This window comes from Cervus elaphus, chromosome 20 (genome assembly GCF_910594005.1).
Source record: "Cervus elaphus chromosome 20, mCerEla1.1, whole genome shotgun sequence".
Classification (NCBI taxonomy): domain Eukaryota; kingdom Metazoa; phylum Chordata; class Mammalia; order Artiodactyla; family Cervidae; genus Cervus; species Cervus elaphus.
The window spans coordinates 33,722,874-33,738,300 of record NC_057834.1 but is presented as its reverse complement, the minus strand read 5'-3'; the positions used below and the strand labels follow the sequence as shown (position 1 = coordinate 33,738,300).

The 15,427-nt window shown below is 41.8% G+C and overlaps 1 protein-coding gene across 1 annotated transcript; it reads left to right on the top strand.

The window, feature by feature from the left end:
* The first annotated feature begins 3,493 nt into the window (after window positions 1-3,493).
* Window positions 3,494-4,429, top strand: LOC122678157 (olfactory receptor 10J4). The gene has a single exon (XM_043878715.1). The coding sequence runs from the start codon at window positions 3,494-3,496 to the stop codon at window positions 4,427-4,429; it is 936 nt and encodes a 311-aa protein (XP_043734650.1).
* The last annotated feature ends 10,998 nt before the right edge of the window (window positions 4,430-15,427 follow it).

Here is a 15,427-nt window from a genome sequence, read left to right as displayed (position 1 = left end):
TTGGCAAGTTACTCAGTTTTCCTGGGTTTCTCTCATACATTTGTTGTTGTTGTTGTTTAGCTGCTCGGTCATGTCCAACTCTGTGGCAACCCCATGGACTGTAGCCAATAGGCTTCTCTGTCCATGGGATCCCCAGGCAAGAATACTGGAGTGGGTTGCCATTTCCTTCTTCAGGGAATTTTCCCCACCCAGGGATGAAATGCATCTCTCCTGCACTACGGGCAGATTCTTTACCACTGAGCCACTGGGGAACCCACTTCTTTTATACACACATGTCATTAAAATTTGTTTGATTTTCTCATGTTAATCTGTCTCACATCACTTTAATTCTTAGACCACTAGAAGAACCTGAAAGGACAGAGGAAAATTTCTTCCCCCCTGACACCTACATGCTATCTACATGAACAGGTTGATGAGCCCCATTGTTAATGAGATCCCCAGACATCACAGTGTTTGGATCTTGCGAATGTTACCTTGGGGACAGTCACTGTGACTTTGGGGAGAGGGACCCCAGAGTCCTGGGGCACCAGAAAATTGTCCTCTCTGACAGACTGCAATCCAGATGAAAGGAACAGGGCTATGAGGAGGCACAGGAGAGCTGATACCACTCTCCATTTGTTACTCCCAGATCTGGCCAATCAGAGAAAGGACTTAACAATCTGACCCTGGTGGACTCTGCATTTTTCTTTTAGTCCCCCCTTTAAGAAGATTCTCTGGGAGCCTTGTCTGCCACACACAGCAGGAGTCCTGCCAGTCCTTGTTCTATACTCACAAGTCTTGCTCTCCTAGAAGACAGTGCTTCAGTCCCGCCTGTGAGATGTAAGTCCCACTCCATGATTCAGTGAAGCATGGTTCTTGTCTGGCTAGATGTAGCTTTATGACCCTTGCCTCATGGACTGTCACCTTCTTATTCTCTGTCCTAGGAATATTATCAAGTGGAAAAATGAATGTACAGCTGTGTCACAAAACTTGGGAAATAAAGACCATTATAAATACTAAAAAGTCATGCAGGAAGTGTTATTTGGGCATTCGTTGTATAAAAATCTCAAGTTTCAAAGAACTTAGCTGATGAATTTAGCTCAACATATATGAATGAAGCATGGTAATTGGGGGCATCCAGTCCCATGTTCTCCCCTCTACCCTCTATCACATTCCTGGCCTGTAGGGACTGAAGAAGAAAAATGGAACATCTGATTCTGGTTGAGTGAATCTGATTTTCCCCCTCTATTCTAGAAAAAGTGTATTCCCTGAACACAGAAGTCCCCACCTAGTCCTGCCCCAGATATCATACAGAGGCCAGGAAGGGAGAGTCAGTGAATGGCTGGCTGGCTGTCTGAAATATTGGGTTCATGAGTGTAGGAGTTCAAGGCAGAGGTCCTGGACATAGGCACGCCTGTAGTATTGCTGCATTGGGAGTGGCTTTTCCATTCCAACCCAATGCAGATCCTCCTCTGATCCTGGGGATTCTCTCCCCTCCTTGAATATTGTGCTTCCTCCCCCACTACCTCTTTATCCTCACATCTCCAAAAGACAGAAAACCATCCTCAAATCTGCAAGCTGCACCACAAGTATTAGCTAGATGGGGACCAACCACCTTCGTGAAGTCAGGCTTGGGGGAGGAGAAGGGAAGATAGCATAACAACCTTTATGACTCATATTTTGAAATCTGTGCTCACCTTTTCCAACAGTTACCATTTATTGATGGCATGATCTACATTGGGCCCTCTGCTAAATGCCTTATGGGCATCTTCCCATGTAATCCTCTATCAGTCCTCTGAGATAGTTATTAGTGCTGTGTTCATCTTACAGGTGAATAAACTGAAACCTAAAGAGATGAGGAAATGTTTGTAAGGTCACACGTGAAGTAAGAGGAGCTGGCCTTTGTTCATAAAGATGTCTGAAAATAGACCAGCCCTATGCCTAACCGCATTTGAGAATCTAAAGTTGGAGAGGAAGGGAAAATGAGGACTGGACTTTTCGATCAATAGAGATTGAAGAAATTCATGACAAAAATCAGCCACAAACACAAGAGAAAAAGAGTGAGAGAGCAAGAGAGAATGAGAGAGAGGGAAATGGGGGAGGGAGGAAGAGAGGGAGAATAAATACATGTGTGTTTGGGTGGGTCTCACACACGTAGAACCCAGAATCAGGCAGAATGGGGTTGGGGTGAACAGATGAAGAGAGGGAAACAGAAATGTAATTTATTGTTTGCCTATTATGTATCAAGAACTGTGCTTGGCTATTTACATACAGTAATTCATGTAATCTCCATAGTAACACTATGAGTAGATATTATCCTCTCAATTTTATAGATGAGCCAATAGAGACAACTGAAATGAGCACACAAAAAATTAAGCATCCCTTGACTTACACTGGGGTTAAAGCTGGAGATTTCTATAAAGTTTAATATTTTGTTGTTTTCATCTGTTTACAGTTACTGGTACTTCAAACTCTTAATAAGTTTCAGTTTCTTTATTCTGTTTACAGTCTAGACAATGGAAGCAGAAACTACAGATACATTCCACAAAGAAGAAAAGAGACTTGGGTATTAGAACAAATGGTATTTGGAGAACATAAGAAGAAAGCAGGGCTGAAAAGAAAAGAATTAGCTCTGGATCACAGAATATCCTGGGTCCACACACTAGAATCTCAAATAAAAAAAGCAATAATTAATTTGAAAAAGAAAAAGTAGTCTCTCTTCTCATGGCTTTATTCCAGACATTAGCTATGGTGGTTTAGACGCTAAGTCACGTCTGATTCTTGCGAACCTGTGAACTATAGCCTGCCAGGCTCCTCTGTCCATGGGATCCTCCAAGCAAGAATACTGGAATGGGTTGCTATTTCCTTCTCCAGAGGATCTTCCCCACCCAGAGAAGATTCTTTATTGGCTTAGCTACAAGGGAAATCTTGTACACATTAACTATTTTGAATTTAATTTGAACCATGAAAGCAAGTAGTATTATGTATCTTTATTTGCCAAGCCCTTCTGATCAGAGTTGGAGCTGGCCTCTTACCTCTCAGAAGTGTGACTTAAGTAGATTTCTGTCCCTGGCTTGGATTCTCTCTTTATGCATATGCCTTTACACTATGTCTCTAACATGTGTTGGGCCATTGCCAGTCTAAACAGATGACTCCGGATGGAGTTCCAGGGCTGTGTCTACTCTGGTCTATCATTCAATCTATTTTTCTGGCCCATCTATCTACCTCTCCACCTTTCAACTTCTAGCCAAGCTTTTTAGGTGTTTTCACTACTCCTCTTACATATCTACTCTCTTCCCATCCCTACTCTATCTGCCTCCAATGCCAGGCCCCCAAGCATCCTAAGAGGTTTTCATGCACTTGGCCAGTGTCCAAATGCTGAGAACTTCTGTAACCCAGAGCTACCCCCACTGTGAATGCCTGCTCATGGCTGATGATAGCCCTGGACCAATATACTGTTTCCAGCCTGGATGTTCAACCATCTCACTTCATCTCTTTCAGAGCCAGATTCTCAATGCCAAGACCTAATTTCACAGTTGTGGAAGAGTTTACCTTTGAAGGCTTTTCCATTTTTGGGTGGCAGCCCAGACTCATCCTCTTTGTGGTGTTTTTGGTCTTGTACCTGTTGACCCTTGCCAGCAATGCTATCATCTTGACAGTCATCTACCTCAACCATCAGCTTCACACACCGATGTACTTCTTCCTGAGTGTGCTGTCCATTTCTGAGACCTGTTACACAGTAGCCATCATCCCCCGAATGCTGTCCAGTCTCCTCAGGCCCCAACATGCTATCTCTATTCCAGACTGTGCCACTCAGCTCTTCTTCTATCTCACTTTTGGTGTCAACAACTGCTTCCTGCTCACCGCCATGGGGTATGACCGCTACGTGGCCATCTGCAACCCCCTACGATATTCAGTCATCATGGGCAAGAAGACTTGTATACAACTGGCAGGGGGATCCTGGAGCATTGGCTTAAGCACAGCCATCATTCAAGTATCGTCTGTGTTCAGCATGCCTTTCTGTGGTGCCAATGTCATCTCCCACTTCTTTTGTGATATCCGGCCCCTAATGAAGCTTGCCTGTGCTGATATCACCATCAAAGAATTGATCACTTTGCTCATCAGTCTGTGCGTGCTTGTTCTACCCATGGTCTTGATCTTTATCTCTTATGTCCTGATTGTCAGCACCATCCTCAAGATGGCATCTGCTGAGGGTCGGAAAAAGGCTTTTGCCACGTGTGCCTCACATCTCACAGTAGTCATTGTCCACTATGGCTGTACCTCCTTCATCTACCTAAAACCCAAATCACAAAACTCCCTGAAGGACAGACTGATCTCTGTAACCTACACTGTCATTACCCCACTCCTAAACCCCGTTGTATACAGCCTCAGGAACAAAGAGGTCAAGGATGCCTTGCTCAGAGCTTTGGGCAGAAAGTCCTTTTCTTAGGTGCTAGTCATTCTCAATAACATTAAAATTTTAAATGTTTGGTGTAGGTGTAGCAGTGAGGGAGCTAACCAAATAAGAGATAGTATGAGGGCTCCAGGTCCCTAATCTGGGAAGCATCTGGGAAATCAGAGGAATATAGTGAAACAAGAAGGAAAAGATTAAAATGAAGGAATTGATGGATGGATTTTCCAAGACTGATAGATGGGTGTACCATACTTGATAGAAATTAGATAAGATACAGCATATTTAGGTGCTGTGCTATAATGTTAGACATTGCTTTTGTTACCCTTGGCATAAGGATTGTAAACCAGCAGTGTGGGTGGGAAGAAAATATGGTATCATAACAGAGGAATTTATATAATCTAAACCTGGCCTCAGCATGAAAATCAGGAACATGAAATAACAAGTTCTCCATTATTTACATGTAACACTTCCTATGCTATATTTTACACTATATTTTTTTTATAAAATCACTCCATTAATGATCTACCCTGTGCCTGTAACTACATATATAAAACCTAGAAAGCTATATCAGACACAGGCTCTGACGGCAAATTTACAAACTGGTTAGAAAGTGTAAATTTTGAGCAGCTGAAGCAAAAACCATAAAAATGGCTTCCTGTATATCTGAAAATTGCAAAAGAAGAGCCCTCATCTTCATATCCATTCCCCTATCTCCAAAGAGCCTGGGTCCTATCACAAACCTTATCAATGCTCTGCTCAGGTCTCCTCTACTGGGCTGGCCCACCCATATACAGCCTTGTGAATGCTGGAGAGCTGACATCTCATAGCTGCCCTCCTTTCTGAAGATTTGCCATTGGCTGAAAGGGAACTTTCTTAGATGTGACATATACCCCACCCCTACACCTTACAAGGGACTGTCTACAGCCAAGGCCTGGTTAAAACAGAAAGTACAAAAGGCCACTCATGTAGTCTCAAGATGGGACCAACTTGAGAGTGTAATTGTAGAGTCCTCCATTGAATCAGGCTGAAGTTAGACTGCAAGTGAGACCACAACCTTGCTCAGCCCTTCCCTCATTCCAGCCTGCTACCCTCATTCCCTTTCCTCGAAGAATACTCCATAACCGATTACCTGCACCTGGGTCTTTGTTTCAGCCTCTGCTTCAAAGAACCCTGACCCGAACCAGGTGACACCTATATCCATCACTAAGGTGTCACTCTTTGAGTGTCTTCTCCACATCTGCTGCAGTTAAAACAGCACCCAGTACATAGTAACTATTCAATAACTATTAAAAGAATGAAGAAAGGGGGACTTCCCTGGTAGTCCAGTGACTGTGACTCTGTCCTCCCAAGGCAAGAGCACAAGTTCAATCCCTGGTTGGGGGACTAAGATCCTGCATGCCACACAGCATGGCCAATAAAAAAAGAACAGAAAGAAGAAAGGAAGGAAGGAAGACATCTGTGGACAGCTAAAACACAATTAGCATCAGCAGATAGTCCTTCTCCCTCTTTTCTTTATTTCATTACTCCCAGGTTGTTCCACCCACACCTCCCTGCCACATACACCTTGGTGATATCCCCTTTTAGTGCATGTATTGCATATCTCCTAAACAGCAGGCATGTTTACTCACTTGACTCACTTAATCCTCACTGTAAATTCATAAGGTGCTTTATTAAACTTATTTTACAGACAAGAAAACTGAGACCTGAAGAGGTTATGTAAATTCCTTAAGGTCATACTGCTAGTATGTGGCAGAGTCAAGATTTAAAAAACAAGCAATTCACCCCAGGATTTATAGCTGTGTTATGAACTCATGATGATTATTTGAACTGGCTTTCTCCTTTATAGTTGTCAAAAACTAGGAGAAGAAGGAGCTCCATACATTGTGGATTTATACACATCTCAAATCTTATCTGAATGTCCTTGGATCTTGGAAAATCAGTCTGGAAGCTCAGAGATCATGTATTGTAACATGCTTTCTCCTCAGATATCTTGGTTATCCTTTCTCCACTTAGTACAGCTCCAAAGATGAAAGGGCAAAAGGAAATTTCAAGTGGGTCAAAGTCCACTGGAGAAAAGCAGATATCTGGACCATTAGATCATTAACCTCTGTACCCATCATCCTACCCACATTTATTTGTGTTCCTGTTCCCCCTTTCAAAATGCCGACAGCCTGCAGTAGAAGATGCTGAGAAAGTGCAAAATTGTAGATGGAGTACAGCCTTTGGGGCCAGAGCAGCATGCGTCCCCACCCTGGGTCCAACATTATAAGCATGTGTCCTAGGGATAGTCACTTAACCTCGCTGGCTTTTGTGTCCTATCTACACAGTGGGGCTGACAATACCATCCACCCAAGGTTATTGTGAGGAGTCAAAACAGTTACAGTCACATAATGTCTCCAGGTAGCAGGAAGCAGGGGTAGCTCTACAACCCTGCACCCCCACGTTGTTTTCCATCTCACTCTGAAGGGACAGTTTTAGCAGCAGTTTTACCAACAGAGTTCTCATTCATAGAATGAGTTCCCTCTTCCCAGGAGGTGCTGAGTTTGTAAATAGGCTTCCCCTATAGTCTTTGATCCCATGTTACAGTAAAAGGCACTAAATATTCTCCAGGGTCTTCCAAGAGTTACTTCCTGAATACACCTGCCATGTCTTAATAAACCACTCAGCTGCCTTTCTGTGTCCCTACCCAGATTCCATTGACCTGTGCCCAACCCACTGACTGGTCTAACCAAATACTCAGAGCATCAGTCATTCTCACTTCTCTCCTTGGTGCCCCAGAGACATTGCAAGGAGTCTGACAATTCATGTATGCAATCGACCTTCATAGGCAGAATGTATAAATACTTACATAGACATGTGTGCCTATTTTTAAATGTACCATAAATCATTTGAAAGCACAGATTACTAAATTTGTAGTTATCTTTCCAGGAACTTTTTTTCTATCAATTGTTATAAGTAATACAACTATTATTATCCAACCATCATCAAGCTGGAGATATGAACTGTTGGAGCTTTCATGTCCAAAAAAAATGGAGACAGAGATAGTCTGAAAGTAGATAGAAGTTCGATGCTATGGATTGAACTGTGTCCCCCTACCACCAGCCCCATATTGTAAAGATTAAGCTCTTATCAGATGGAATTTGGAGACAGAGCTTGCCAGAAGTAGGTTTAGATGAGGTCAGGAGGGTGGGTGGGGTCCTCCTGATGGGATTCAGCTCAGTTCAGTCACTTAGTCCTGTCCGACTCTTTGCAATCCCATGGGCTGAAACATGCCAGGCTTCCCTGTCCATTACCAACTCCCAGAGGTTTCTCAAACTCTTGTCCATCGAATAGGTAATGCCATCCAACCATCTCATTCTCTGTTGTCCCCTTCTCCCTCCTGCCTTCAATCTTTCTGAGCATCAGGGTCTTTTCCAATGAGTCAGTTCTTCATATCAGGTGGTCAAAGTTTTGGAGCTTCAGCATCAGTCCTTCAGTGAATATTCAGGACTGATTTTTCCTTTAGGATTGACTGGTTTGATCTCCTTGCTGTCCAAGAGATTCTCAAGAGTCTTCTCCAGCACCATAGTTCAAAAGCATCAATTCTTCAGTGCTCAGAATTCTTTATGGTCCAACTCTCACATCCATACACGACTACTGGAAAAACCATAGCTTTCACTATACAGACCTTTGTCATTAAAGTAACGTCTCTGCTTTTTAAAAGAATTCATTTGAACCAGTCCTAATGAGATGGATGAAACTGGAGCCCCTTATACAGAGTGAAGTAAGCCAGAAAGATAAAGAACATTACAGCATACTAACGCATATATATGGAATTTAGAAAGATGGTAACAATAACCCTATATGCAAAACAGAAAAAGAGACACAGAAATACAGAACAGACTATTGAACTCTGTGGGAGAAGGTGAGGGTGGGATATTTCAAAAGAACAGCATGTATACTATCTATGGTGAAACAGATCCCCAGCCCAGGTGGGATGCATGAGACAAGAGCTCGGGCCTGGTGCACTGGGAAGACCCAGAGGAATCGGGTGGAGAGGGAGGTGGGAGGGGGAATCGGGATGGGGAATACGTGTAAATCTATGGCTGATTCATATCAATGTATGACAAAACCCACTGAAATGTTGTGAAGTAATTAGCCTCCAACTAATAAAAAATTTTAAAAAAATCAAAAAAAATAAAAAAATAAAGTAACGTCTCTGCTTTTTAATATGCTGTCTAGGTTTGTCATAGATTCTCTTCCAAGGAGCAAGTGTCTTTTAATTTCATGGCTGCAGTAACCATCTGCAGTGATTTTGGAGCACAAGAAAATAAAGTCTGTCACTGTTTCCATTGTTTCCCCATCTACTTGTCATGAAGTGAGGTGATCGGATTAGGATCCTTTAAAAAGAGATAAAGGGCTCTCTCTACCACTGTTTCTCCATCATATGAGGACACAGAGAAAAGGCAGCCATCTGCAATCCAGAGAGAAAAGTCTTACCAAGGAACCAAATCTTCTAGCACTTTGATCTTGGATTCTCAGCCTCCAGAAATGAGAAATAAATGCCTGTCATTTAAGCCACACAGTCTATGATATCTGTTATAGCAGCCCAAGCTAAGACATTCAGGCACAATGCTGACCTCAGTTAACCTTGTTGTGAGATCTAGTCATGGCTCTGAGAGACTGCCATTGACAATTCTAAACCATCATTAGGAGGGCTTAGACCTGGGATCCTAAACTACTGTGAATGGCATGAATAAACTAGAACTACTTGAATATGGTCCCCAAATAAAGCAGTTTATTGCAGATCTTCTTGGCTGTTTCCCTAGTTTTGTTTCTATAGTCACCACACACTCATTCCATTTGGCACCAAATAGGGAAGCCTGGCATGCTGCAGTCCATGGGGTCACAAAGAGTCAGACACGACTGAGCGACTGAACTGAGCTGAACTGAACCAATAGACTTACTGTTGATGGAGTAATAGATTCCTCATAATTTCTCCTCTGTAAAATGAAATAGTACCAATGACTTTATAAGGTTGTTTGGAGGATTAAGTGAGACAAAAAAGTGTGAAAGTATTCAATAAATATTAGTTGACTCAGAAGCTGAAAACCTCTTTTTCCCCAGCACCACATTTTTATACCATCTACCGAGTGCCACATTTCCAAAATCTTCCTGATTTGTCCCAAAGCAATGGCATCATAAAGCACTGAGCTATTTTGCCCAGTTCTACTCTTGCTGCTGAGATCCCATAGCCACCAATCATACCTAATGATAGAACATTAATATAAAGATCATTTATTTGATTTATCTGTTATTACAAAAAGCTATGCATATTATGAATAATCAGGGAACTGATGTGAGTGAACCTGATGGGAGTAGTTTATATAATGATTTGTTCTTTCTTCTCCCTTGATCCACACACTGATTCAGTTATAAGCCCTCTTGGTTTACCTCATATGTCTGTCTTACCTCTCCCGCTCATATGGGCCATTGTCAACCCATATAGATCAATCCCAATTATCTCTGACCTGACCTGTTGTGTCAGCAACCACGCTGCTTCTTTTCACCAACCTCAAATCCATCTTTGTACTGCTGCCAGATCAATTTATCAAATTCCAGTGCTGAGTATCTTCTTTTACCAGCATGGAAGTAAAATCGCCAGAGAAACAAGAAGAGGGTGCAGGGTAGCTGATGAGGGCTGGTGGTCTTTTAAAGGCAAGTTGCTAAGGACAGTGAAGCCCATGAACAGGAGGGATAAGTGAAATAATTTGAAAGGCCCTTAAAAGTGATGAAGTTTCTGTGTGTGTGTGTTCAGCTGTACCTACTCTTCTTGACTCCGTGGACTATAGTCCACCAGGCTCCTCTGTTCATGGAATTTTCCAGGCAAGACTACTGAAGTGAGTTGCCATTTCCTATTACGGGGGACTTTTCCAACCCAGGGATTGAACCCACAACTCCTGCATCTCCTGCTTGGCAGGAGGCTTCTTTACCACTGCGCCACCTGGGAAGCCATTCTAAAATCTTTTGTACTCCATGGCTGATTCATGTCAATGTATGACAAAACCCACTGCAATGTTGTGAAGTAATTAGCCTCCAACTAATAAAAATAAATGAAAAATAAAATAAAATAAAATCTTTTGTAAACTGGTCTTACTTTACCTACAACATATTTTTCTGTAATCAACCTTAGTCTAATCAGGAACCATCTTCTTCCTGTCCCACTTACTTGTGGCATTATTTCAGTCTACTTGTCTACCACCTGTAACTGTATATTATAAGGGATTTGATTTAGGTCATACCTGAATAGCCTAGTGGTTTTCCCTACTTTCTTCAACTTAAACCTGAATTTTACAATAAGGAGTTCATGATCTGAGCCACAGTCAGCTCCAGGTCTTATTTTTGCTGACTGTATAGAGCTTCTCCATCTTCAGTTTCAAATATAAGCAATCTGATTTTGGTACTGACCATCTAATCATGTCCATGTGTAGAGTCTTCTCTTGTGTTGCTGGAAGAGGGTGTTTGCTATGACTATGTGTTCTCTTGGCAAAACTCTGTTAGCCTTTGCCCTGCTTCATTTTGTACTCCCAGGCCAAACTTGCCTGCTACTCCAGGTATCTCTTGACTTCCTAGTTTTGCATTCCAATCCCCTAAAATGAAAAGGACATCTTTTCTTGGTGTTAGTTCTAGAAGGTTTTGTAGGTCTGTAGAACTTCTCAGCTTCAGCTTCTTTGGTGTTGGTGATTGGGACATAGACTTAGATTACTGTGATATTGAATGGTTTGCCTTGTTAACAAACCAAGATTATTCTGTCATTTTTGAGATTGCACCCAAGTACTGTATTTTGGGCTCTTTTTGCTGACTATGAGGACTACTCCATTTCTTTTAAGGGATTCTGGACCACAGGGGTAGATATAATGGTCATCTGAATTAAATTCACCTTTTCCTGTCAATTTTAGTTCACTGATTCCTAAAATGTTGATGCTTACTCTTGCCATCTCCTACTTGACCACTTACCACTCCAAATTACCTTGATTCATAGACATAACATTCCAGATTCCTATGCAATATTGTTCTTCATAGCATTGAACTTTACTTTTATGACCAGACATATCCGCAACTGAGCATCATTTCTGCTTTGTCCTGGCCTCTTCATTCTTTCTGGAGCTATTTCTCCACTCTTTCCCAGTAGCATAATGGACACCTACCAACCTGGGGGGCACATCTTCTGGTGTCATATCTTTTTGCTTTTTCATACTGTTCAACAGGTTCTTGAAAGGAGTACATCAACACTGTATACTGTCACTCTGATTATTTAACTTACACGCAGAGTACATCATGGGAAATACCAGGTTGAATGAAGCACAAGCTGGAATCAAGATTACCAAGAGAAATACCAACAATCTCAGATACGCAGATGATACCACTGTAATGGCAGAAAGCAAAGAGGAACTAAGGAGCCTCTTGATGAAGGTGAAAGAGAAGAGAAAAAGCTGGCTTAAAACTCAACATTCAAAAAACAAAGATCATGGCATCAGGTCCCATCATTTCATGGCAAATAGATGGGGAAACCATGGAAACAGTGACAGATTTTATCTTCTTGGGCTCCAAAAGCACTGTGGATGCTGACTGCAGCTATGAAATTAAAAGATACTTGCTCCTTGGAAGAAAAGATATGACAAATCTAAACAATGTATTAAAAAGCAGAGGCATCAATTTGCCAACAAAGGTTCATCTAGTCAAAGTTATGATTTTTCCAATAGTCATGTATGCATGTGAGAGTTGGACCATAAAGAAGGCTGAGTACTGAAGAATTGATGCTTTTGAACTGTGGTGCTGGAGAAGACTCTTGAGAGTCCCTTGGACAGAAAGGAGATCAAACCAGTCAATCCTAAAGGAAATCATCCCTGAATATTCATTGGAAGGACTGATGCTGAAGCTTCAATCCTTTGGCCACATGTTGCAAAGAGCCGACTCATTGGAAAAGACCCTGATGTTGGCAAAGATTGAGAGCAGGAGGAAAAGTGGACAACAGACGTTGAGATGGTTGGATGGCATCACCAAACTCAATGACATGAGTTTGAGTAAACTCTGGGAGAGAGTGAAGGGCTGGGAAGCCTGGCATGCTGCGGTCCATGGGATTGCAAAGAGTCAGACACGACTTAGTGACTGAACAACACCAATCACCTGTAACTAAACAGTGAGCCCTTCAAAGGTTTATAAAGTATCTCATTCAGTGCTGTATGTCCAGCAATGAGCACAAGGCCTAGCATATGATTAGTACTCTAAGAATGAATGGGCATAGATAAGTACCTCATGTTAAAGGAAGAAAATATTACAGAAGCAATAAACTGACTCATGGAAAGTCTTCATGAAAAGTAAATTCTGAGGCTGAGACTTGACAGACTAGTAGAAGTTTGCCAAATGGAGAAGAGGAGGTAATCTGAGTAATGAGAACAATGTTCAGAGGCTCTTTTCTGTTTCCTAACCCCCAAGAGAGGATCCTTGGATCTAAAGACTAATGTCTAAAGATCTAATGTCTCCCAATTCTGAATGTCACAGGGGCAGAAAGACAGGCAGCATGAACTGTTCTCTGCAGAACCATGGCCATATTTGACAACTTTCATTCCAAAGAGAGAACCCTGGATAGAAATCCTGCCTATAAAAAAAAGGTGGAGGGTGGGGGTGTGCTAAACTTCATGAGATCCAAAGTAATATGGCTCCAAGCTTGAGCTGCCTAGATTTGTAAACTACGGATTTCCAAGGCACATATGTAAAAAAGCACAGTGTACTAATTCATTATTTTATTATTAACACCACTCTGACCAACTGAGTTAACCAGCCAGTAATAATGTACTTATTCAAACAAGTTAGAGTGAGCTAAATAAACCAGCTTCCTCTAATTCTGTTGCTACTTGAAGCAAAAACTCTCCCCAGACTCCCCAAATGCCAGCCCTAGTATTGGGTAAATGAGCCCTACACATAATGAGCCCCCCAGGAACCTACTGTCTGTACCCTCCCAGCCCCAGTGTGGCTCTGAGGATGTCTACAGGGAGTCACCTCCAGGAGCCCCACTGGCTGCTCCTGGGGGAACTCCTTCTTTGGCTTTGAAGACTTCTCTACACAGGGGCTGTCAAGGATGCCTACAGCTCCCCAGCCCGACCACATTCCTGCCAGTTTGTATTTATCTGCTACCCGCTCAACCTGTCACAGTTGTTTCTGGTTACCTTGCCCTTCCCTGACCTGCACACTGGGGCCAAGGGAGTCAGACACTTAGATCTTCACTCCTCAGCCTCCTCGAGCTGAGCTATCTTGTTGTGCCTCAGCCCTAGGCAGTTACAGGCAAGTGTTTTTTAGAAAAGAACTGACTTGTGTATTATTGCTCATGGACGGACTTTAATTTATGGCACATTAACAGTTCTTGTCATAGCTGGGGTAGGTCCTCGTTAGGTTGTGTTTGCTCTTCTTGCCCTTGATTTTCTTGGAAGAATTATAGGCTCCATAGGGTGGTGGAAACTAACCAGGTTATAGCAGCCATTCATCCACCTCAAGACAGTTAGACTTCAGCCAGAATCAGATGACACTCTAGCCCTGGGTTTCTCAGGAGAAGCTCTATTGGTATTTGAATGGGACAGCTCTTCCTTGGGTGGAATCATCACATGTACTGCAGGACATTTAGCACCACTAATTGCTAACTGCATCCATGACCATCATTAGAACAATCAAAAGCTCTAACACACATTTTTTATTTCATGGTAGAGGTGTCATACCACCCCATGACTGGACCACTGCCTAATTTATACCTGGAGGCCTCTCAGAAGATAACTGTCTTTAGTCATGTATTTTAGAGTCAAATGAATATTCCTATTGGGAAATATTTCCTGTTGTAACTTTACTCTCTTTTAGCATTCTTAATGTAAGTGATTAACAGTTGGTCTTCAATTTCTCTTAAATAATTTTTTATGAACTAGAAGGAGGTCTCCATGTCTACTAAGCTTCCTCACTGATATGATTTACTTTATGCAAAAAGTCTTTTTCTGAATATGCATAAGGAAATCAGAATATAATTTAAATAGCCTACAGGAGCTTACTGTCTAAAGGGACCTAAATGTGAAATATTACATGAATTGGACTGAGCCCCATCTTTCAACAAAATGATGTATGTTTAGTGTAACTCTGTTCTTTATATTCAGAGCCTGCTTTTACTTTAGATGAAGGACACATGAATTTGCTGCATCTTCCCTGGTACGATTGTTCACCCCTGCAGAGTAGGTGTATTCCTACTCACAAAGTTGTGTTGGCTGTAAATTTGCCTCCTAGTTTAGGGAAAATGAAGATGTACCATGGTTTACAATATACGTGAGTCAGTGCTGTGAAGTGTCAGCCAGCTTCCATCATTCAGACAGCAGTGTGGATGGTGGCTGGTTAAAATTCACCTTTTCCTTCTTGAAAACAAGATGAACATTTCTGAATCTGCTTTGCTTTTATTTCCTAAAGGACGTGCAAGGGGATGATTCACAGTTTTGAAATAAAAGAACTTTCCAGTCAATCCCTAAACAAGTTGTTTTCAAGCATCAAATTCATGCATAATCTTGAGTCAGTGAGATACGCAGATGTAAAAGGTATAAAGCCACAGAGTGCACAGAGGAGGGATGACAATAATGCAAACAAACATCAAAATTTCAGAGGACAATATGCATTAATGGAGGAGAAGACATGCATTAGTCTTTGAAGAATGAGGACAATTTATTAAGAGGAGGAAGATAGGAAGAGCATTCCAGATGACAAGGATGAAGAGTACAGTGAAGTGGGAATGTCCATGGTTATACAGTGCAGGGAAAAAAACTTAGTTGATTCTAGCATGCATAGGAAATTGTATTATAATAGATGGCCACAGAACAAGAATATTTTAAATGAAGATAAGTAAACCTAAAGATTAACTGTATTCCACTGCCACTGGAAAATGTATCCCCAGGTTTATAAAGGAGAAAAAAGTTCAATTAATTTCAAAAATAGATTAAACTGCTTTACTGAGATTATGTAACTTTTATTCTT